Genomic DNA, 25,138 nt, shown 5'->3' with positions numbered 1-25,138 from the left:
GCAGCCCCCGCGGGGAGGGTCCTGCCCGGAGGGGAGGCGCAGCGCGGGAAAAAGGGAGGGAGGGAGGGAGGGAGGGGGCGCGCCTCTTCGCGCGCGCGCTGCCCGCCCGGGGCGGAGGCGGGCGGGTCCTTCGTGCGCCACCGCGGCCTCTTCGGCCCGCAGCGTGCCAACGCTAACCCCAGGTTGGCCCATGGGGTATGGTTGGCACCCCCGCGGACTGATCAGAGGAGGAAGGAGGGCCTGCATCGTGGTGGTGGTGGTGGGAAGGGTGCAGGAGCGTTAGGGGGCATAAGACAGTGAGTAGGGACAGCGCAGGGCTGGCTGGAGGAGGGAGAAAAAGACTGACCCACAGACGCACAAAAAAGGCTGGACGCCGTTGGAAGAGCTGAAGGACCAGGTTAGGGGCAGATCATCATGGAGAACATCTATGTGGGTGCTGGGAGTCGACAATGACTTGATGGCACATGAGTGCGAGTGTGCCTTCGAGTCAGTTTTAGACTCCTCATGACTGCCTGAACTATTCTTGGCAAAATTTCAGAAGTGGTTTGCCATTGCCCACTTCATAGGGCTGGGAGACTGGCCCAAGGTCACCCAGCTGACTGTCTTTGGGCCTAAGGCAGGACATAATCATAATCAAGGCTGGACATAAAAAGCTGGAGGTCCTGGTTTAATGAACACCATCTAGACGGGTGGACACCTTTCCGTTTGGCAGGCTTACTTTAATTTTCTCTAGAATTTAAGATTTCACCAACTGTTACTTGCTAGACCTGGAACCAAGGAGAAAAGATTCCTGCCGGATATGGGTTTTTTTTTTCCAGAGCTAGAACTGGAGCTCTCAAACAGCTTTTCACCCACAAATCTGTTTTGCCCATTCTTAATTTCAGGGATTGAATTCAATGTGGGGAAAGAAATAATATAGTTCTCCTGACTATTAATATATTGGGAACTAAAAACTTGCTAATCTTCAAACAATTCAGAGGTATTCTCATTTATCTGCTCTCTACCCTGCCATAGTTGTAACATTTTAATATATTCTCTTAGAGTGTTAAAGGCTGCTTTCCATTAGAGGAAGAACACTTACTTCATAATATCCTATTTCATACACATTGTGTGAAGACCCAGCTCCCTGGACAAGGCTCTAATTCTGGGAAAGGTGGGAGGAAAGAGAAGAAGAGGATGACCAGCAGCAAGGTGGGTGGACTCAGTTACAGTAACAATGGGTGAACCACCGGAAGACCTGAAAACCAGTTAGGGACGGATCATCATGGAGAAAAGCTATGTGGTTGCTAAGAGTCAACAGTGACTTGATGGCACATAATCATCAATCATCATTCTCTTACATCATACTTGACCATGTTGTTGTTAGTTGCTGTCAAGTAGTTTACGACTCATGGTGACCCTATGTATAACAGAACGAAATGCTGTTCAGTCTTGCGCCATATGCCTGACTGTTCCAATGTTTGCATCCATTGTTGCAGTAATTGTATCAATTATATCAATCCATCGCATTGAAGGTCTTCCTCTTTTTCTGGTCCTCAACTTTGACGGCAACTAACGACAACAACATGGTCAAGCATGATATAAGTGAATGATGATTGATGATTATGTGCCATCAAGTCACGGTCGACTCTTAGCAACCATATAGATAGCTTTTCTCCATGATGATCCGTCCCTAACTGGTTTTCAGGTCTTCCAGTGGTTCACCCATCGCTGCTGTAACTGAGTCCACCCACCTTGCTGTTGGTCGTCCTCTTCTTCTCTTTCCTCCCACCTTTCCCAGAATTAGAGCCTTGTCCAGAGAGCTAGGTCTTCACATGTGTCTGAAGTAGAATATTTTGAAGTAAGTGTTCCTCTAATGGAAAGCAGCCTTTAACACTCTTAAGAGAATATATTAAAATGTAATGGGGTTTATTTGCTTTAGGCTTAGGGTGCTGTGTGAATCGGGGTTTGTAAATCAGGCCTCTGTGGTTTATTCAAGAAACCATAGGTTAGCATGATATGTGAACTCAACCAGGGGAGCTAGGATGATAACCCAGCAGCAAATGAAATGCAATTTCAATTCTCAAACGAAATGCCAATTCTCCAAGCTTTTTGAAACAGTTTCTGAGCTTAACCATGTTAAGCGCCGATTCAGATTAAGTCCTAGCAACATTGCATTATGTAACAAAATAGAAATCATGATAGATGTGCCTTGATTCTGAAGGTTACCTCTCTGTCCTGTTCTCAACTGTTTTATGAAAAACAGGACTGCAGATGAGGGGAAAATAGAAGGGAGAGATCACCAAGGCTGATGGAAGCTTGGCTGTCCACATCTGGCCCGAGAGCTAGAAGATCCCCACCAGCTTCATTCAACGTAAGTGCTTTTCCCTTCCTTCATTAGGTGTCTCCCTATTCTTCATCCACAAGCATTTTATTCAAGGCCTCAGCTTCCATGGCTTTCCATATTTCTTGTCAAACTCTGTACCTCCATGAGATCAGGAGTGGAGAATCATTGCTGATGTTGAGAACCAAATTCTCAGAAATAAGCTGTTGAGTACTGCCTGGTGGCTGTGGCAAGAGCCAGAAGTATCTGGGGAAGCCTGTTTTTGGATACCCCCTTTTCTCTCTCCAAGCAGTGCAGTGCAGGAAAGGGACAGGTAGACAGCTCTTAGGTTTCCCTTGACATTAAGTCCAGTCGTGTCCGACTCTAGGGGGCGGTGCTCATCTCCGTTTCAAAGCCGAAGAGCCGGCGTTTGTCGGTAGACACTTCCTCCATGGTCATGTGGCTGGCATGACTACACAGAACACTGTTACCTGCCCGCTGAAGCGGTACCTATTAATCTACTCACATTTGCATGTTTTCGAACTGCTAGGTCGGCAGGAGCTGGGACTAGCAACGGGAGCTCACCCCGTCACGCGGATTCGAACCACCGACCTTCCGATCGGCAAGCTCAGCAGCTCAGCGGTTTAACCCGCAGCGCCACCGCGTCCCCTTAGACAGCTCTTAACAGAGACCTTATTTGTTACACTGGGCTTTTGAATAAATTTGAGCAAGGGACACAGGTTGCCTATTCCTCTTTTAAAACACCCCAATTTAGTATTTCAGCCAATGTCCTATAATCTCTTTATTTCCACTCATTTTTCTCTAATGGCTTCTCCTGTCTGGAATATAACAATTGCAAAAGCATTGGCAATCCTCATCTTCTGTTTTATGCTCATAATTGTAACCCCCTTGGCTTTGTCTCTTAGTCTTCATCCCTTGTAGAAATGAAGCCGAATACTTTTAACTACATCTGATGAGTTCATCACTTGCCTCTCTTTACTCCTACTGTTGAAATGTAGAGGCATAGCTTTGCTTTTTTTTTTTATTGGCTGAATAAAATATAGTTCATGCTACACTGACAGCCATATATGAGTAATACTCATATATGTAACAAATGGTAATCAGGTGCTGTCAACACATCTTAAAACTAGAAAAACCCTTTCCAAATTCATTTTGAACCTAATTTGGAGCAGAGACGGATAATTTATTCAAAACCAAATACAGTTTGACAATTGCCCTTTAATATCATTGGAACTCTCCTAAATAATTATAACCTGTGAAGTATGAACAGTTATTAAGATGACATTGGGAGAAATATTAAAGCAGGAAATGACTCACACTGGGCTGTGTTTCTTTTTGGCCTTCAGTGTTGTGCAGGCAGATTTCAGGGGAATCTTGCTTGCATGAAAGCTGTTTGGATCTACGTTATAATTTCTCCCCTCCAAGAAATATATTGCCTAGATCATCCTTTTCCTCTTCCAAAATGAATTTAGACCTTTCATTAATTAATTTTTTGGTTTTGGCTTGAATCTTAGTCTGTTTTTGTAAAACGCAACTTCTGCAGCGCACAGTGATACCGTAGGCAACAAGTGAATCCTGTGGCAGTAAGTTGCATCAGATCTGAAATCTCCTGCGAGATTATATATCAAAGAAAGGAAGTAGGTTTGCTAATGAGCTGGGAACGTCTGCTGGGTCACCAAGTTCTTCAGTTCCATCCATACCAGAAAAGGTTGTGTTTTGTCCCATAAACAGGAGTGGCATAGTAGCCATTGTATATAAAAAATAAATCAACATTGGGAAGAAATTTATTTATTTTGGTAAGACGTTTGATTGAATCTCCTGCCCCATGCTCTGGGAAGGTCTGAACAGCTGAAATAAGAGTAAAGATCTTGCATATGCAAGCATAAACAACGATGTACTGTATACCAGGATTCTGAATGCACAGAGATCATATTTAGGGGTGGGGGAGACGGGCTGGATCAACCTTTGCCTACCCAACATTATATCTTGATAGATGGCTAGTGTGACTATGGTTTGGTGCCATTTTATCCTATACAGTCATTCCAACTAAGAAAAAAGAAGCAGAAATGGTTAAATCTAGAATATATGAAGCCTTGTGTAAAATAACATGATCTGAAATCGAAGGCAGGTGAATAAAAAAACCAGATAAACTAACAAAGCAAGTGGTTAGTATACTGCACGATAGGTGCACTATAAAGTTTTATTTAAAACGTTTTATTTAATAAAAGGCGTAAAACTCTGTTCCTGTAACGAGAGAGAGAGACAGGGAACCTACATTCACAAACTTGGGATAAAATCCTCTGAATTACACCAATCGATAAGACATTTAAGGAAAAAAGCAGAAGCCCGGATCCTTCACAAAATCAGGAGCTTAATGATTCGTTTCTTCATCTCAGGGTACATGAGAAGGCTGCTTCCAGACAGAATGCCTCCTAACTCTTAATAAATCATGGGTTTTCTACTGCAAGCTACAAGCAGAATCATGATCAGCTTGCTACCTCCTTGGGGATATTGGGGCCTCTTGCTATATTTCAATCTATTACGTTACATCTGATAAAATAATATCTTGCTATATTATATCTTTTCCCAGTCCATCTGAGAAAAAAAGTGAATAAATGACTCTTGCGGAAGAAAAGCTCTAGATTGATTTCTGCACTTACTACTTTAAGATTGTCTTTTGTTGCCTGGGCAAAGTGTTCCTTTTAGACAAAAAGGATAGATTGAAAGAATTCCATTAACCCACCCTGGTAAAATGATAGGTCCCTTCTACTTATGCGGCCTGTGCAGATCTCATGTGGGTGACTCGCACCCCCGTCCACCCCCTACACCAGCATTAAGGGGACTGGGAAGCTGAACTGGTTAATGATCTGCCGTGGAAGCAGTGCAACAATTTGGTAGCTTCCTTAGGCAGGCACTGTGTTTCATCACCCCTCAAGTAGCTTAGGTGCTGTGACTTACCACCCGTTCCATCCTCCACTAATTAAGTTATGATGAAAGTTCTTAGTATACTGCATAATCAGTGGAGGACTAATGTTTATTTAATCCAAGCATAAAGATCTGCTCCAATAGAAGAGAATACCTGTAGCTCACGGTTGAACTGTGGAGTTCTTGGTGCTCCCTGAGATGCGTTGTTTGCTTGCAGATGTTGCCTGACTAGGTAACATCATCAGTGCGAGTGAGCCTGAGGTTTGCTGCCTGTTTATATACAGTAGCTTGCCCTGCCATTTTGGTGGGGGTGTGGTTTCCTCCTTGGTGTTTCACAAAAGGACTAGAATACATCCCTTCCCACAGCTAATACTCAGATAAGCAGGGATCAATACCAGACAATCAGGCAGAAAACAATAATCAAGAAGTAGGAAACCACTGGCAGCAAAACCACACTCACTTGCCCTGAAGATGTTACCTAGTTGGGTAATGAAACAACTGTAAGCAAACAACCAAGCTCAGAGAGCACCAAAGAGATCTTTTCCTGTTAACAACAGAGACAGGGAAGACTGGCTTGGAGCCCAAAGTGGTCAATTATTTATTACATTTATATCCTGCGTTTCATTCAGCAGCAAAAAGCAGCATGTATAGTACTTCTTCCTGTTTTTTTCCCTTGGAACAACAATCCTGCGAGGTAGGTTGGGCCAAGACTAAGTGACTGGTGCAGTCACCTAGTAAACTGGCTGGAGAAAAGATTGGATAGAAACCTAAATAACAAATACAGGTAGTCCTCACTTAACTTCCACTTGTTTAGCAAATGTTTGAACTTACAATGCTATTGAACGAGGGGGACATTTGACAGGTCCCTATAGTTGCAGCCGTTGCAGCGTCCCTGCGGTCACCTGATCACAATTTAGGCTCTTGGCAACTGGCTTGCAATTACAACATTGCAGTATCCTGCAGTCACGTGATTGCCATTTGCCACCTTCACTGCCAGCGTCCGACAAGCAATGTCAATGGGGAAGCTGGCAGGAGATTGCAAATGGCAGGAATCACCGAACGACGGCACTGGGACTGCTGAAACTGCTGTCCCATGTCGGCACAGTCATGTGACATTGCACCTTATGACTACATCACTTAGTGACAGAGTTCCTGGTCCCAATTACTGTCAGTAAGTGAGGACTATCTAATAATTTTTAAAGTAATGTGCAACATCATTCCTGTACAGTAACTAGTATTTTCATATTGTAATGTTCTTTACGATAATTTATAGGTGAAAAAGCATTTTAACATTAATGAATGAATCCATTAAAAAACAATACCCACTGCAAAAGCTGGCAGGGTTCACACCTCAGGCTAAGCCATGATTTAACCATGGTTTATTAAGTAAACTGCTGTTGGCTAATAAACCATGGTTTACAAACTAGAGGAGGTTGAGACCTGACCCTTCTGGCTGGACTGCATGGTATGTTCCTAATAAGCCATGCTTCAGTTAAGACTTTACTCCCAAGCAAATAAGCGCAGGAGGGCCCTTTGCTTGGGCAACCGGTTGATGCAACAATTTGCTGTCAGTGTTTCTGTTCCGTTCCCTCCTTCCCCCGAGGCGGAACCTTTCTTGCCGACTCCGTGTGGCCGGCCGGACCGCTTTGGCAGAGCACCTCCGGGCTTTCCTTCCTGGCAAGATGGCGGCGGCCGTAACGAGATGCTGCTTCCAGAAAGGTGAGAGCCCGGATCCGGCGAGCAGGGTGGGTGATCAAATCCGTAGTAGCCTTTTTTTCCCCTCCCCTTCCCTGCTTAATCTCTCAGAATGGCTCATCTTGGGATCTTACATTAATAATAATAATTTATTAAGCGTGTATGCTCCCCCGACTCCCAGAGGGATGATGGATTTAGAATTGAGCTCTAGAGCAGCGTTTCTTAATTATTTGCCAGATATTAAAGTTATTTGCAAAAGTTTAAAACAATGTCATTCTTCTCATTACTTTTTTAATCTGTTAAAAATTGGGTTTTTTTCACGAAAAATATGTATGTTAATATCTAAAGGGTTAATATGGTTATGTTTATATGATTCAATAAATATTCTATGAATGTGTCAATTTTAATTTTTAATATGGTAAATATCGATAAATATAACAGATGCCAATAAAAGCTGTGTTTTATTTGTATAATTTTTCAAAGAGGGAAGTAGTCCTGAGAGCAAAAAGTTTGAGAAATGCTGCTCTAGAGGAGCCCGGGCTGGCGATGCTCCTTCCTTCTCCTGACTAGCTGGCTGTGCCTCGATGAGAATTTGGGCTGTAAAAGTTAAATAGGGGTGGCTTTGTGCATCACCATAGAAAATATGCCTGCCCATGTACATGCTGAAGAAACTGTCTTGGGTTTATGCATAAATTGCCAGTTTGACCAAGGTACTAGGACTGTCATCCCTACTCTGGTGCCCCCCCCCCCGTTTTTATTGGTCCAACTCCTAGGGCCTGACTAGGAGTTTAAAGTAGAGGGAACATGGGGTAGGGTAAGAAAGAGGCAAATGCCTCTTTCTTTAATATAAATCCACAAGGGGTTGCAAGAAAACTATTTTTTGTCTGGGTGTGAATAATCCAGTCCTTATTCTCCATTTTGTAAAGGATTAATTGCTTAGGTTAATTCTTGCCTAGATTAATCCTGTTCAGCTCTAAAGAAGTACAAAAAGGGTTTGCAAAAGAAAATCAAGTGACTAGAGCAAATTGGGATGAGTTCTTTTAACCAAAACGCGAGGAAAAGAGAGCTGGTTTGTGACAGGGGCCTAAAAGGGTGGAGAAAATGGATGTTAGAATCCAGCAGCTTTCAATTAAGCTAAACAGGATATTCAAGTCAGACAGCATGAGATATTTTGTCATAATGGTTAATTGGAAGTCACAAATGCATGACCTAATTGTGCCAACTTGGAGGGCTTTAAAAGAGGCTTAGAAAAAGGCTGCCAATGGTTATTATTTAAGACGGTTGTAGTATAACCATATATTTCAAAGCTAATACGGCTCAGGATTGGTTGGTGGGACAGTGCAAGTGGGAGGATTCTAGTGCAGTCATCTCCACTGGCATACAACTGATCATTATGGAAACTCATAGTCTCAGCAGGTATCATCACATGGTTGACCTTACATGGGCCTGGAAGCTAAGTGGATTTGGCCCTTGATAACACACAGGTGGGAGACCTCTGAAGAATTGAGGGGAGTGTTGAGGAGAGACTGGGAAGCTGAACAAACATCCAGGGAGAAGGTAGTAACAAACTACTTTCATGTGATTACCAAGAAAACCATACTCATGTATCCATAAAGTCATGAAGAGTCAAGCTTGACTTGAAAAAGGCCTAATCTTTACCATGGGAACAGGATGCTACTCTAGATAGGACTTTGATGTGATGAGCACTATTTTTTTAATTCTAAAGCTTCTTTTTGATTCAAGTAAACTTTATTTTCAGTTACTCCCAAAGTGTAAGTGGCCATAACTAACCCATTTGGTCACTCAGCTATTTAAGTCACTTACCCCTATACCCCAGAGTTTTTAAAAGCCCCAGAGTAGGTCCAGTTAAACATTGGCAAACCAAAAGTAAAATATGCTAATCTATATTTATATAATTAGACTACAAGCTTCTGTTTCATGTGCTTATTGTCATTTTGAAGCAAGCAAGCAGATGAAACTGATGCAAAATCTAAAAGTAAAGCAAACTTCCCCAAATCCAGGTTAAAAAAAAGAGAGAATTCCAGATGTACCCACAGCTGGCCCTCCCCTCCCCCCCCAGCCCCTGCTAAGTATGCCCTGGCCATCAAAAGTTACATACTCTGGCTATGTCCTAACAGCCAGGAACCACACTGAGACAAGGAACTGGTCTCTAATGTTTTATTGCTTGTACATAACAGGAATCCTAACAAACTGAAGAAGCGTGGGAAAAACCCAGACATATAACCCCCAAGGGTTAAGGTGGTCCCGATCTGTGTCTCTTTGAATGGCTGCCCAATTCCTCAGTGCTACGCATGCGCTTAACAGTCTGGATGGGAGCTCCCTGCTCGCCATCCTTACTCATGACAGGCTATGAGTGAATAATTCTGCAGAAAACACCTATGAGTACCCCTGAAGAAATAGACATTTTAGATTATGCTCAGATAACATGCAGCCAGTTCTCGGAGCAATTCTAAGATGAAAGCTAACTTCTCCAGTGCCTCATCTGGCTGCAGATGAAATGAACAGCTGTTTATTTTACTTCTAAAAAAACCCCTCCTGTAGTTATCCAAAATATATTTTTAGGTTTGAGAGTGGGAAACCCTGGTTAGTTCTGTCAAACCATGTAGTACTTGCAAATATCAGAACTGCATCATCTACAGACCTTTTTCTGTTACAAATGTCTAGAAAGACCTTAGAAAGGCCATTCCACCTTTTGCAATGAAGTGACATGACTAGCAATGTAGTTCATTCTGGACTGTTCCTAGAAGAACACATTCTCTGCTTTTGTCTTTCTACAGTTTATGCTCACAGTCCAAGCCATATTTTCTCTAGAATTGTTCGGCATTCTGCAGTGCTTCCTTGTTTTACCAACTTACTGGTTCCCAGTAGAAACTATGCTGCAAAGTAAGTAAATAAGGGGGATTTATTTGAATAGTTAATATAAAGCATGTCGCTAGTATCTAAGTTCAGATATGCTGTCTCTTTATCTAGTGTAAAATATGCTATCTAACGTTTTGTTAAATTCTATGATTATGACATATTGTTTCTGGTACACTATGCAGGCAGTTGTGAAATGCATTTGTTTATAGAGGCATTTATAGATATAGTGCTTTGATTGCACCTTGAAAACATTTTGTAGCTGTGTTTTTAATTATGTTCAAAAGCTGGCTCCGTGCAGTCTTAGTTATAGTTAAAAACATTAAGGGAGTCAGATTTTTCTCCTCTGATTTCATCATCCGTCCACTGAGACGGATGACCAGAGCTTAAAATTGAATAATTTTAAATATTTTCTACTCATATTAATGATATATCTATATTTGTCAGGGAATAGATAAAGCGTAGATGGGTCTTTCTAGTTCCTAAAGTTTGTCGTGAAATAGAGATGAACTTGTTAAAACAGAAGAGAAAACAGCTGTTTCTCTGGAACCTTGTTTAATGTTTTCTAGTTTCAGACCCAACCTGCAAATGGGATGCTTTTAATTTATGTACAATTTTCTGTCTGTGCTTCTCTCTTTTTTTTCTGCATGTCCCTTTAATTAAAAATCCTAATCCCCTTGCCCCAGGGTGGGTCACTGGTGTTGCTTTGGATAAAGGTATAGCAAATAGTTGTCTCAAAATGCAGCAGATTTCTAGTACAGTATACTTTGTGTGTTTTCCTCCTGGTTTTGCTGTGGATTAAGGCAACTTTTTTTATCTCTAACATGGTTTTTAGCCATTAAAAAAAAATATTATGAGTATTTATTCAGCGGAACTACATAAAACAAAACTGCTTCTGTTTCCTTAAAGATCAAGAAGGAAATATAAAAGACTCTCCCAAGAAAAAGCCCAGGCATCAGAGCCGAAGGATAAAGATGACCGTTATAAATTGCCTTTACCATGCGAGCCAAAAGATGATGTTTATTTGACCTGGTGTTATCAAAGACCAGTTTATGACGCAGAAGCGGCTTTAGAGCTTTTGAAGAAGTTTCAACTGCTGGACTTTACATCCCCTACCCAGGAATTGTATGTAGACATCACCTTGGATATGGCATTGGAGAAGAAGGTATTGGCTTGTATTAGCATTTCCTTTTTTTTACAGCCTTATTTCGTAGCTGGAATTATTTTTGACACGTTGTAAAAATGGAGGTTTTTTTTTTAACCAAACAAAACACTGAAGATGTATAATCTGTAAGCAATTCTTAGTGCAAGGATTAGCAGAACAGATCATCACCAGAGACTGAGCTATCTAGCAGATAGTTTTTCAGAGTGTTTTGGCAGTTATAAAGTATTGGGTTGATTGAATAAAATTAGACAGGGAAAAACTGGAGTTCAGTTTGTGTTGCAGGGTTGGTGCTTTGAACAGTTGATGTATCTCTATACATTGCATAGAGTCATGTAACTAAAACAGCACTGAAGTCCTGGAAGTGAATAATCAAGATATCTAGTGAGAAATTAAGAGTGCTGCTGATTGAGAAACTTTTAAAAATTCCATTGTCTTTTTTACTCAGGCCTTTTGAGTTGTCCTAGTAATTTCAGTGTTTTTAACACGTTTAATTTACATTTTAGATTGTTAGAGTAATTGCCTTGAGCACCTTATGAGTGAAATGGCAAAGAATGATGTGATGTAACAAATTGAGTTTTCTTGTGCTTATGGTCCTAGCTGATTAGTTATTTGGGTTCTGTAATGTAGTTTATACCTTTTTAATTTTTTAAAAAGTCACTTTTAAAATCTTATTATGGCTGTTACCTGAACTCAAACCAGTGAGATTACTAGATTACAAACTGAGAAAAGAAAAAAGGCAAAGCATCCTGATCTTTTCTTTTCTTTATTCATTTATTTAACTTGCCTTTCTAGACCATGTCTACCCAAGAGGACAATCGCTGTAACAATTAAATACAAGATAGCATTATGTTGTTAATAAAACTTTAATATAATATGTCTTCCTCCACAGTGCATTATAATATAATACAGCGTAAATATAAATATAAACAGCATAAAACCAAGGCCAAGCCATAGCAATAGAGCAGTTTAAAACTGTGCTTCTTAACCATGGCACCTTCCAGATATATGGACTTCAATTCCCAGAATTCCACAGTGAGGCCATTGTTGAGAATTCTAGGAGCTGAAATTCACACACCTAAAAGTTGCCCAACTTTGATAAAAGCACAGCAAATATATCACTGAAAAGTGGCTTCAGGCACTGCTTTTAAAACAACCCATAATGAATCCTTTGAATGGAGTTCTGTAGGTTTAAGAATCATTCTTTGGACAGTTTAAAAATGTAGAAAGAGATATATATATACATATATATATATATATCATATATATATCATATATCTCATATTGCATATAGCATATAGCATATAGCAAATAAGTATTTGTCTTGTTGAATCAGATAATTTTTTTTTCCTTTTGCTTTTATACCTTTCAGAAAACTGTGGGGCCGTTTATTAGTACTGTTTTATTGCCGTACCGTTACACAGATGTCATCCCCAAGATTTTAGTACTTACTGAGGTGAGTTATTGAGCATTGAGTCCAAGATACTTCAGCGACTTGCATGTTACATTGGCATACAACATAACTCTGTTCCCATGAGGTCTGCAGAACAGTGGATGAGGTTTGGTTAAGGTATCAGAAATTTACTTTATGTGCAGAGATTCAATTTATTTGTTTTTAATTGTGTGATCAGCAAGAAGAACGCTTTTGTGAAAACAGAAAAGGGATCCTGGGCATCTCTTAATGTACATTTAGACATGGGTGATAGAAATCCTTGGAGCAAATGAAATCTTAAGGGGGAATGAGATTAAGAATACTATAAGTATCACTCATTCAGTGCCGTTGCAACTTCGAACGGTGGCTGAAAGAGTGCTTGGTAAGCAAGGACTACCTGTAGATTCTTGTGAGCAGGTAGAAGGATACACACTTTAAGCTTCATTTCAGTTGTGGTTGTGGATGAGGGCTAAATCACAGACTTGACAGAGATTTAATAAAAGATAAACAATACTACATAACTAACGGGTAAGTGGGTTTGATGCAGAATGCAGCAAGGAAGAACAAATGGAATAGGTTTTGCAGATGTTTATCCATTAGCAACTGAAGATATCTTGGTCATTTTCACAATTATGGAAAACTCGCTATGCCTATGGAATCATCATACTATTTTTTTCCTTCATCCTTTTTTCTAAACATTAGTATTGCATAACTAAATGGATCCTAGATACTTTATTAATATGCATTTGGGCACTGATGTTAGCACATAGTTTCCTGCACGTGTCCGTGCATCCACCCCCTCACCAAACAAACAAACAACTCTTATTCTGTGCTTGATACAGAATGTGTCCAAAAACCTTCAAGGTCCCTGTTAATTGATACTCCACTGGAGCTAGAATTTAGCTCCGGGATCACTTTTTAGAGCTTCAAATGGATGATGTAACAACAAGAATGTTCATCTTGCTTCGTATATCCACTTCTGGCAACAAATTTTCAAATCCGATTTCCCCAATTCATTAGCTTTTACAAAAGCATGACCATCCCCATCTTATCCAGCTAGCCTGGTTGTAGGTCATGCTGGCTAGGAATTATGTGAGCAGTGAAACCTAATGTATTTGGAGGCCTCAATCTGGATGTTCTTAATCCGCCCAGAGCGATTTTTATGTTTTTCTTTTGGGTGGGTGCTGTAATGCAAAGAAACCGTCAGTTTTCCCAGTGTCTTCTGGGTAAATGATTTCTTTTCCCTTTCAGAATCCAGAAGAAGCCATTCTAGCAACAGCAAATGGAGCTGCAATAGTAGGAGGAGTCGAGTTAATTAAGCCGGTATTTAAAATATGCGTAACCTTTGAATCTAAGTTGAAATCAGCTCCGTTAGTTCTTTGTAACTTTTTCTGGGTTCAAAGCGTAGTACTGGTTCAGCCCTTCTGCCATAGGCAGGACATTGGGTGTGGTTTGTTCAGAATACATGTGTCAGGTCTTGGCACCAGGGTAATATACATTCTGTGGAAACAAAAGCTGAATTCTGCAGTTGATGGTCACTAAGCAGCTTTAGCAATTAACAGGATTTCTCCTATTTGCAGCCAAGATTTGTTTTGTATCACCTAGTTATAACGGGAAGTAAGACTTGTACAAATCACTGAAAATCCATTGTTTTGACATCTGTGAATCTTATTTGGACTTTTCTTTGGCTTCTTAGGAATTTCCCTGGACATTCTGCATACATTTTACAATGGATCACTATAGCCATAAGGATAAGTTATTTGGGGGGCGGGGGCGGAAACAGCAGCAGCTTCTGAGAGTCTTAAGAACTAAATTCTGTGTCCAAAATATACAGTAATTCTCTGATTTTTGAGGGTCTTACACTGAACAGACAACTCTGCTCTTAAGCTTTGCAGCAGAATTGCAGCTCTCTCACCCTAACCTTTAATCAAGTCACAGCGTGGATTGTGTGAAGCTGCTACAGCAAAAACTAATGCTTTTATTTTAAAACATTTTCTCTCTCTCTAGTACTCTCTGTTGCTAATGCGTGTCCTCTTTGTATTAACTCAGGAAAAATATTTAATACAACATCTCTTGGTTAAGCTGGAAAATGACCCATTTTGGGGGGGATCTACTTCTAGTGTATTTTCTTTCTTTCTTTCTTTCTTTCTTTCTTTCTTTCTTTCTTTCCATATTTCATGGTGTCCTTGCTTGTCTCACCGTTGTGGAAATTCTGGAGACCCTATGAGGGCAGATATGTTGTGTTTTACACCTTTGTAGAGTACAAGCTGTGATTCCCCATCTTTTATACTCCAGCAATGTGACAGCACAAAGATCTTCCTCTGAATTTGCAGTTTTTCAGAACAGAAATTGGAATCCTATTCTGAGTACCTCTTCCATCTCATTTTATTTATTTATTTAAAAGATTTATACAGCTGCCCATCATATGTATCATAACCCCGGGCAGCTTACAAACGATAATAAGGCGATAAAACTGACATAAAGACTGGTGCCCCCCCAAAACAACATGCCCCTCACATTCAACAGACAACTTTTCCAGACTCCAGACTCACACTACCCCAATGTTTGTGGCAAAAGCCCGGTCTTCGTCGCTTTTTGGAAGGCTAGGAGGGGAAGGGCAACACTCTGCCTTCTGGTTTCACCTCTCATACTGTAAGCAAGGGTGCTGTATTTCCCCTGGGAGTAATGGTTCAATATTCACTAGTTCAGTGTTTGCAGCAACTTTATAGAACGTCACTACCCCAAATAACAAGAATTGACTGTGTATAATAAAAAATGGTAACCAGGACATAACAAAACAGCAAACAAACAACGAAAAGGGGACTCCCACTCAACTGGCCCCTAATGCCTGGGGAAAGACCCAGATTTTAATGGCTTTCCTAGAGGCGAGAAACATTGGGGCCTATCATATATTGGGGGGGGGCGGAGATTGTTCCAGAGGACGGGCAGCTACGGAAAAGGCACACCTCCTAGGTCCCATAAGATGACAAGTTTTAAAAGAAGGAACCTGGAACATGCCCTCCCTGTGGGAGCATGTGGGGCAGGTAGATGTTCTTGGGAGAAGGTGGTCCCTCAAGTAACCATGGAGGGCTTTAAAGGTGATAACCACACTGCTGCATTCTAGACCAACTGAAGCTTCCAGATGGCTTTCAAGAGCAGCCCCATGTACAGTGCATTACAATAGTTCAATGCAGGAAATAATATGAAATATAATTTTAACCCTATTATTTTTATGGAGGGAGGGGCATCCAGGAAGGCACAAATGCCTAGGGCCAACAAAAGTCATAATGTGGCCCTGCCTGTAGGAATTTGCTTAGGATGAAGGGTTCCTAGAAGGACTGGCAAAAAAATGTGTATCGGCTATTTAAGTATTCCCTAAGAAGATTTCCTCTGGCAAGAAAATGGAAAGGAAGAATAAGTGGAAAAAACACAGGAAAGTGACAAATGGAAAAGGCTGTTTAGGTACTCTGCAGTATTATTGCAGACCACAATGTAATCCTGTTCCGGAAATACTCTTTGTATCTCATTAATTAGACCACTCTTGATTTATAGCCCTGGTCATAAATATTGATTCTTAAATTATGTTTTTCATAGAACAAGTATATGGATCTCCACCGGGATCCTTCCCTCTGGATAAACAATGACGTAAATCTAGTGAGATACCAGAAAACGAAATGTCCGTCTGAGAAGGAGCTGAAAGATTATTATACTTAATTTCACTTCAGATAATTCTGAGTCTATGTTATTTTAAATTTAAAGGGTTGCAGAGAGATTGTGCATCTAACATACTTTCAATTTTATGTCTGCTCATTGTTCTTATATTTAGTAGCAAAGGGAATATGGAAAAAAAAATGAGATTTTTTTAATGTCTGTGTTGCATATACTTCGTAACAGCCAAAATGCTAAATCATGACCTCTCTCCTTCCTTCTTTCTTTTTTTTATGGACTTTCAGATTTTAAATCAGGAAATCGAGGCAGATTTTTATATCACTGTGCCTGAAATGTCAACCAAAATTAATCCTTTAAGGAATATTCTGAAACAAAAGTACCCCACCATAAGAAATGGTAAGAAGAGGGTGTTTCTTAAGGATCTAAAGTCTTTAAAAATGTTACTGCACAAGTCTTGACCAATAGATGAAATACATAGTATTGGGTTTTAAAGGGAATATTTTTCATTGTACCTTCATTACAGAAGTTACCTCAACAATGCATACAGCCTGTGAAATTCCACGCACCTCATTTTAGACATGTGCTGTCAGACTGGCACATCACGGGAAGGAGAAATGTAAACATTGCAGCAAATACCCATGTTTCCATTATACCTTTTCCATTTTTCCCAGATCCATCCATTTATACCCTTGAACCGGCAAAAGAAAAAGGACAGGTAGGCCCCGTAGAGCAGGTTTGAGAAGCAGGGAAGCTAAATGGCTTCTCTCCACACATCTCTTGGAAGTGCAAATCTTTCGATGCCCAGAGGAATTTCTGGAGTTCTGTGGTCTAGGTTGCATGCTGGTGTTTAAGTTTAGGATTTATTTGCTGGATTTATATCCAGCCATATTTCTGAGAAGCTTAAGGTATTGTACATAGTGCACCCTCCTCCAATTTTTCCCACAACAGCAGCCCTTTAGCTTAAGTTGGGTGAGAGAGCGATTGGCCCCGAGTCATCCGGTGAGCTTCTATGGCTGAAGATGATCTCCCAGGTCCTGGACCGGTGCTTTAACCACTACACCACACTGGCTGTTACAAGGTGCACAGGTTCTTCAAAAACACTAGGCTTTTATCATAAATATGAGAATAAGAGGATGAGACTGCAGATAATTATCAGATTGAACCATCAGTTACAATGAGTTTGCATAGTGATGTCTCAAGGTAAGACGCTGAGATGCTTGTAGGATTCCAGGGACTGGCTATAGTAGTGAGAAAGCCTGGGCAAAATCTGACAAGTTCTAACTTGGTCTTCTCATAAGGATAAGAACTTTACAACTGGGAGGAGGAATGGCTTCACAGAGTTCTGGATGACTTTAAAGACTGTAAACATGAATACCATTTCCTTGTTTTTTGTTTTCGATGTTAGGCACATATTGAACTTATAAGCAGTGACCATGAGGCTTTATTGTGTATGTGGAATTCTTCACATTCTTTTACTTCCTGGGCAAGGCTTGGCCCAGCAGTCCTCACTGCCGAGTATGGAATTCTTCCCAGGTGGGAAGAGAAATGGGAGAACAGCTTGTCTGCTCCCATGCTGGGTGGCACATCTGTAAGATGGATCTAACCCTATTTTGCTTTTTCTTCAAATCAGATACTGTTACTTACAATATTGCTGAGACGCTTAATTTCTTCAAAATCTGCCACGAGTATTCAGTGACCAATGACAACCTTATCCAAACCCCATTTGCAATGGTACGTTTTACAAGGCATTTTGGCGAGCGATTTGGCTGTGTCTTCGGTTTGGAAGAGTTTAATTGTTTACTAAAAATTAATGATTGACTGAAAATATGCACAGATGCGCTACTTTGTTACTTCAGTTCGCGTTTTTTGTTTTATAGGAACACTTTGGAATGGGTCCTTCAGCAGGGTGGAGTAGTACAACCTGTTAGGGAAAGTTTAGCAAGTCATTACTTTTTTGCTACTGGAGGAGTTTTCTTTCTGAAATATCCACGAAAGGTAGATGTGCACAATACTGTGATAAGGAACTGCACATAATACGCATCCTAGTTTTTTATTCAATGCTTCCATAATAATGGTCACCATGTTGGCAGGATAATATATACTGAAAGTTGGTTTTAAAATCTTCTAAATCACAGGTTTGAATCAGATAGCACCTCTGGAATTCCAATTTTAAGTTAAAATATTCTAAAGTGGCTGAAACCTTGCAACCAGTGTTCTCTCATGAAGTTGGCTGAACTTTCAGGCAAGAAAGGCAAAGTTAGTGAGATTTCAGCCATTTAAGTTGTTGTTGTTGTTGTTGTTATTTGCTGCACAAATCTGAAAAGGCTGCCATTTCCAGCTCTATATAATAAACTATGGGTGAAATGGTTAATAAACTGTACATTGAATAAATCTGTACTTCCCTCATTTTGGATTTTTTTCAGGAATTTGGAGTCTTATGGATAGGATAAGAACTAATCTGCAGGGAATTGCTTCTTTAAACCATATGAATGCAAATGATAGTTAGATGTAGTATCACAATGGAACAACAAATATTAACCTATGAGAACTGGCAGAATGTTATGAGTTGAGGAACTTGATTTGTCTCCTCATTAAAGGCTTAATTGCTGCACAGATAATGGTTTCAGTGATCAAACCTGTAGGTGGAAAAGGGAATCTGAAGCAAAAGGTATTCTTGGTTTTATATGCTGCCCATTTGTGTTGCAGTAGGGTCATTGTCCTACTGAAATCTGGAGTAGTATGTTTATAAAAGAAATAGAGGTTAGCCACATGAAGCTCCAGGGTGGCATATAGACTCACATTGTTTTTCAGGCACCTCCTTGGAACCCCCAACTCCAACTGTTGACAGGCAGTATTGTTCTCCACTACCTGAAAAAGGGTATTCCCTTTTGTGTGAGAAAAATCTGGAAAGTGTCTCCTTTTAAAGTGGCATTAGTTGTTTTCATTTTTTTTAAATGAACACTTGCATTTAAATTCCCTCTCTCTCTGGTTTTGAAGGGGGCTTCGTTGAAAGCCCCAGATACATTTAATAGGCTAATTCAGGGGTAGGATTCAGGCTACAGTGGGTAGAGTAATAATGAAAAGGGGGAGGGGCAATATCACATAAACAAGACCAGGGTTCCCCCCCTCCCATTTTTTAATTTGCTTATCATACTATGTTAAGTCAATTTTAGGGTTTGTGCTACAGATTTGTGTATGTTTCTTACCCCCAAATGCCCAGAAACTGGTTGTCAGATCCCCCCCGATCAAAAGGTTCACAGAACCCCTTCTTGGAGCATCTTCCCTTAGTCTCTTATCACTGGGAACAGACTCTGTGTCGCCAGATGGGAGGGGGTGTTGGGAGGGAGTGGGAAGTGGATTATTATGGCTAGGAATTTATGGTGTTCACACGTCAAGGCCAGAGAGAGGAGATACACCAGAGATGCCACCTGGTTTGGGAAGGGGGGTGACCTACTTCAGTGGGAAATGGGGGGAAAAGTAATTAGCTGAATGTAGTTTTAAATGTAGGTTTGTGTCAGAATTCTCCATTTGCAGCTTTTCTCTTGTGTTGCTCATTTCACTTCATTGAAACAGTAAAAGGAACTTGGACTCTGGACTGTTATTGTGTGAATGCTTGAATGTCCCAGTGCTTACACTGGTTTTCAGGAGTTATGGGTGCAGGGGGCTCCAGAGAGGTGTAAAAAAGGAGTTAGGTTCTGCGTGTGACCTCAATTTGCTCAACTGTGTCGTAGGAGCTGGTTATTACCTGAGAAGTCATCTCCAGGCACAACCTATAGAAGTTCTTGGTGCTCTCTGAGCTTGGTTGTTTGCCTGCAGACATTTCCTTACACAACTAGGGTACTGGTGATGATACCTAGTTGGGTAATGAATTGCCTGCAAGCAAACAACCAAGTTCAGAGAGCATCAAGAGCTTCACAGTTCAACCTGGAGCTATAGGTACTCTCTTCTATTGGGACAATCTGTAGATTCCACTACAGAGGGAGATTGATGGACTTACCTTCTACTTCAGATCATAGCTTTCATCTCCCCCGTGTTGTCTTCCTCTCCCCCATTTTGCTCTTCAAGGACAGTGTATTTCCCCTAAGTTTGCTAGTTGTTTGTAGATGATTAAACCTTACAGAAAACAGAGGAGCAGATATTTTATCCCCAACCCAGAAAAGATGACCTACCTAATGGCTCCATACGTTCACAATGGTTGAGTCTGAATAAAAATAGACGATACCTTTGCTTTTTGGATCTTGCTGGGCTAATGACACTAATAATACTAATAGCACTTGGAGCCTTTAATAGATGGGAGAATGTTTTCCCTTTTATTAAACAAAAGTCCAGGGCATTGATTAAATATTTACCCCAGCCACTGCAGTTTTTATTAACCTGACAGCATTTAATGTTTTCTGCTTCATTAATTTTGTATTAACTTTTTTCAGCTGGATATGTCTAATGATCAGATACTTGCCAACCTGGACACGATTATGAAGGACATTTGTAAACGCAAACCTTTGAAATATGGTGAGCCGGTCTTTTTTTTTAATGTCTTAATTGATGCTGATAGCTGATGATATTACTCAGATGAATATAGGATGGGGGGGAAGCATCATGCTAACGTCAAGGAGAAAACGGTTAGAAAAAAGATACACATTGCCATGCTAAACAATAACAGGCAGAATGTCAGGCAAAAATTGCTTAATAATGCCATGGCTACTTACTTTGCTTCACATGTGCAAGCAATCTTGCTTTGCTCCTTTAGAGGGAAACTTCTAAAAATCTTTTCACTCTGAGAAGATGTTTGGGAGTTTTGAGAAAAACATCCTCCATTAAAGTGGCAAAATTATTGTACTGAAAAAGTCCTATTTTTTCCTCCTGCAGAATTACTCATTAGAAAAATAACTTCTACCCACAAAAGCCTAGGACGCTTGTTCAGGATGTTCCTATCGTGAAGGGTTTTGACCTTGAACAAGTGTGTTGAACGTTCTGAGCTCAAAATACAATGTTTGGGTTCTGAAAGCTTTGTTTTAAGGTCAGCGCAGAATGCAGCATTTCGTTTTGGCCTCAGAACAAAATCTGACCATTTTCAAGGACATCATTTTGAGTGTTCCAGCTCTTTTGAATGTTTCAGTTAAGCTGTTTTGCCTGCAGAGGCTGCTACTAGTACTACACAGGCATTGGAATGGTTTGGCGTGTTTTTGTTTGCAGAGTCTGGAAAAAAAAGTAGTATTTTTTTTTCTTTTTTGCTGCTGTTATGGTAATGTTATTCATGCAGTTAAGCAACAGAAACTTCTCCTCCCCCTTTTGTTTTTGCTTTTGTAGTCAATAAAGCATCAGCCACAGCCCAGAGCAAATAGTGTTGTTCCAAATAGTGTAAAATGTTCAACACAGTTCCGACATTGTTAACTGTCTTTTAGGTAAAAATCCACAATGACTTTTGTAAATAAATTCTTGCAAAATTATTTTCAATCTATCAGCTAGAATCATTGTGAACAAGTTATAATCATTATTCGATAATGATATTGGTCTGTAATTGCTTGTTAAAGTCAAATCCTGCCCCTCTTTAGGTATTAGCGCTATATTAGCCTCTTTCCAAGTCTCTGGCATCTCCCTGTAAAATAGAATTCATCATATTTTGTAGAGGTTGTAAAAGTTTACCCTCAAAACATTGATAATAAAAACCTGATAATCCATCTGGTCCAGGTCCTTTTCTTGGTTTAATCTTTTTATAGCTTCAGAAACTTCCCTTATTATTATAGGTCCATTCATAATTTTTATTTCTTTCTCAGTAATCCTTGGTAGATTTTGTTGTTTTAAATATTCATCTATTTTCTCCAAAGGAATATCATGTCCTACATTCCCACAAAAAATGAAATAAGATTTGATAAGCCCTGTTCTTGAGAAATCCATGCTGATTTTTAGTAATCACTGGACTGCTTCCAAAGTGTTTACAGAATCAGTAGTTTGATCATCTGTTCTAGAATTTTTCCAAGCATTGCTAACTTGGAAAAAGTATTAAGACTTAACGGATATGCTTTTTCTGAAGTTTAAATGCCAACAGTGCTGAGTATTTTTTATTTGTTAGGCAATTAGTGATGAACAATATAGAAACTGTTTCCAAGCTCTGTGTTGATGAACTCTGACAGCAAACCACACTGTGTTGATTTTTGATAGTGAGGACAGTTCTTATATTGGCTGCTTATTCCTTCTTTCTCCAGTTCTCTTTCCTGAGATTCCAGCAGCCTAAGCCTAAGCCTCAAGTTCACAAGTTGCTTCTTCCTTTCTCATGCAAGAGGAAAACTTTTAAAGCAGCCCTTCCTGCTTCAAAGAAACTGCAACTTTCCCAAGTCAGCGAATGGCAATTTGCTTATATCATAGCTTATAAGGTAGTTACGGTTTGCTGCCCAGGCCTATTAATAAACAAAAGTTTGAACACCCCATTTGCTGAATTTGGATGAATAATTAACTGTGGATTCTTATAAACCATGGACAGAAGCTTTTTAACCCTCTCTCTTCATGCAAAAAGAGATAGGAAGGTACTGTAGATAGCATGAATGTGTTATGCATAACAGATCATCCATTTAACAGGTAGCATTGGCATTTGCAATATGGCCAAGGAATTCTGCTGGCCCCTTTTTGTTCAGCTGCAGCTGATCAATGAGAAGCACCACCACTGAGTGGAACCTCTGTTTGAGGTCTAGCAGCAAAGTTCCTGACCCAGGCTGTTGTTACTGCTGGAAATCAAAGAAATTTTACAGAATGCCAGAGCTATTTTCTGAATGCAACAGAAAACGCCCCACATCTGGTGAAGAATTTCCTTCATCGGTGGATAGTGGAAGCATTAGAAATGGAGGGAAAAACTAGAAAAGGAATTTGGACTTACTTCTCCCCTGTTGGCAAAAATAAACCAGCTATCTTTCTCTTATTATTTATGTATTTGCTCATTACCCAGTTTTATAGACTGCCCACTTCTGTGGACTCAAGGTGGTTTATAAAAACAAAACAACAACACAGCGACAAAACAAAAAACAGCCAGGGTCTGAAATCTCATGGCTTATCCTGGTAATGCAGCAATGTTTAAACTAAATTGAAAAGTGTTTGCTCTGTGTCCACCTCCTTTTTTAGTCTTGGGCTCCAAGGGCCAACCCCTCTCTTGGTCTGAACAAGGTCGCCAATGACTGAGATGCTTAACATGGCTCAAAGCTCATTTCTTTCGTTGAAAGCGGTAATATATTGTACATAGTATGCCAAATGTGGTCCACAGTTCAACCCAGCCTTGTAAATCATGCTGATTTTAAATGGGAGAACTGAATACCTGCTTAAATCTCTTCCACTGACACACGAGAGGCTTAAAGCTGCATACTTTCACTTGGACTTGCCATTTTCAACAGTACTTTCAATAATTTTGTGCAGCGTCGTTAGCATTAGATCATCCACACTCTGTCAACAGGCAATTGCTAGCAGTACCAAAATAAGTTTAATTCTTCCTTCTTGCTCCCTCCTCCCCTCCCCTTTTTTTTTGTTTAAAGGTCCTTTTGTGACAAGTATGAGCATTCGAAGTTCAACTAGTGAAGCCTTAGATGTAAAAGTTGAACAATTTCTCCCTGAAGAAGCACCAGGAGAGAAGTTGAAAGAAGCTGAAAGCATCACTGAAGAAGAAACGGAAGAATCCAGATAATTAGAAGGCTGCAGAAATGTTCTCCTTGTATAACAATTATAAAGGGTTGTTCTCGTAGCCTCTTCCGCAAATTCCGTCAAGTTCTGGTCTTGAAAGAGAGGTTTGTACCAACATCGGAGACAACAGTTCAGTTGTCTCCAAAACTGAAGCTCCGTGGAGCTGCTAGATCAGCAGTCCCCAAAATGTACCTAGGCATTGTTGGTTTTGCAGGCTCAGCACACCTGGAGAGTCTGCCCACACTAACGCTAATGTTTCAGTGCAAGCCATTCTCGGTTTGTAAAAAAGATGTAAATGCGTATTATTAAAAATGAAAAGTCTTCTGTTCGGCTTTTGTTTCTCTTGGAAGCTCTTGTGTCCCTCAAGTTTTTGCTTTTCTCAGTCCACAAACTGATTATATCTTAATGGTCTTTTAAGAAAAAATAAAATGCATTGGCAGGTTAATGAGGTGGGTTATGTTGTACGTGGCTGCTACTTGCGTTCTGGCAGAGGTGCAGAAAGCATCTGGCCTTGGAGATTCATGATAGTCAGACACTGAGGAAGATCCCATCCTCTGTCCGCATACTGTGGACATGTAGCAAAAGTATCTTTCATCATAGCTTAAGCTGAGGTGGAGTAGATACCTTATTGCAGGTAGTGCAGGAACCTTGGTCTTTCGGTTACCTGAATTTGGAAAAATGTCATCAGGTCTGTTGGATGGTCTAAAAGCCTGTAGAGTAGTTCTTTCCTTAAACTGTCAATGGCCAGGGGGCAGGGAATCGGCACCTAACCTCCTGAGATACAGGTAGTCCTCACTTAATGACCATAATTGGGACCAGGATTTTGGATGCTAAGCGAAGTGGTCATTAAGCAAATCTGACGCATTTTACAACCTTTTGTGGGAGTCATTAAGCGAACCATGTGGTCATTAAGTGAATCACATGGTTCCCCGCTGAGTTTGCTTGCCAGAAGCAGGCTGGGAAGGTTGAAAATGGCACGGGACACTGTGACAGTCATAAATGTGAACTGGTTGCCAAGCACTCGAATTGTGATAGCGTGACCACAGGGATGCTGTGATGGATGTAAGTGTGAGGACCGGTCGTAAGTTGGGTTTTTTTCAATACCATCGTAAGTCCGAACTGTCACTAAACAAATGGTTGTTAAGCGAGGACTACCTGTAAATCCCTTTCCTGCTCTGCCCCCAGTAGAGGCTCTTGTAGGATTTGAATAAGTTTATTTCACCTTGCCTTGCTTCCATTTGCATGCTAGAAGCCCTGCAACGTTGTGAGTAGCTGTTTGCACAAAACACAACTTAGCTAGGTACTTTTTAGCCAAAGGTGTGGTGTGAAGCCAGCCCCTATGTTTTATGGTTCAAGGTATTAACCCAGTAAATTGAGCAAGGCACAGTTTGGACAA

General features: G+C 40.4%; 1 protein-coding gene and 1 long non-coding RNA gene across 2 annotated transcripts; both read left to right on the top strand.

Annotated features, from left to right (window-relative positions):
- The first annotated feature begins 122 nt into the window (after nt 1-122).
- LOC134502168 (uncharacterized) lies at nt 123-4,094 on the top strand. The gene is made up of 3 exons (XR_010068422.1): nt 123-397; nt 2,246-2,353; nt 2,853-4,094. It is a non-coding gene; the product is annotated as an uncharacterized LOC134502168 (long non-coding RNA).
- A 2,816-nt stretch (nt 4,095-6,910) lies between these two features.
- MRPL1 (mitochondrial ribosomal protein L1) lies at nt 6,911-24,061 on the top strand. The gene is made up of 9 exons (XM_063310366.1): nt 6,911-6,967; nt 9,742-9,847; nt 10,730-10,985; nt 12,355-12,438; nt 13,666-13,737; nt 16,368-16,479; nt 17,714-17,814; nt 20,511-20,592; nt 23,598-24,061. Exons 1-9 carry the CDS (start codon nt 6,931-6,933, stop codon nt 23,744-23,746), a joined length of 999 nt encoding a protein of 332 aa, XP_063166436.1. The 5' UTR covers nt 6,911-6,930; the 3' UTR covers nt 23,747-24,061.
- Nucleotides 24,062-25,138: the final 1,077 nt, after the last annotated feature.

The sequence above is a fragment of the Candoia aspera genome, chromosome 8, assembly GCF_035149785.1.
Source record: "Candoia aspera isolate rCanAsp1 chromosome 8, rCanAsp1.hap2, whole genome shotgun sequence".
Taxonomy (NCBI): domain Eukaryota; kingdom Metazoa; phylum Chordata; class Lepidosauria; order Squamata; family Boidae; genus Candoia; species Candoia aspera.
Note: the sequence above shows the minus strand (reverse complement) of the source record. Positions and strands in the feature narration are given on the sequence as shown.

Bases quoted from the DNA above. Each gene is read 5' to 3' on its own strand.
- MRPL1 (XM_063310366.1), top strand. From the start codon at position 6,931: ATGGCGGCGGCCGTAACGAGATGCTGCTTCCAGAAAG. The intron at 10,986-12,354 runs GTATTGGCTTGT...TATACCTTTCAG, and splicing joins ATATGGCATTGGAGAAGAAG to AAAACTGTGGGGCCGTTTAT. The intron at 13,738-16,367 runs GTATTTAAAATA...ATGGACTTTCAG, and splicing joins GAGTCGAGTTAATTAAGCCG to ATTTTAAATCAGGAAATCGA.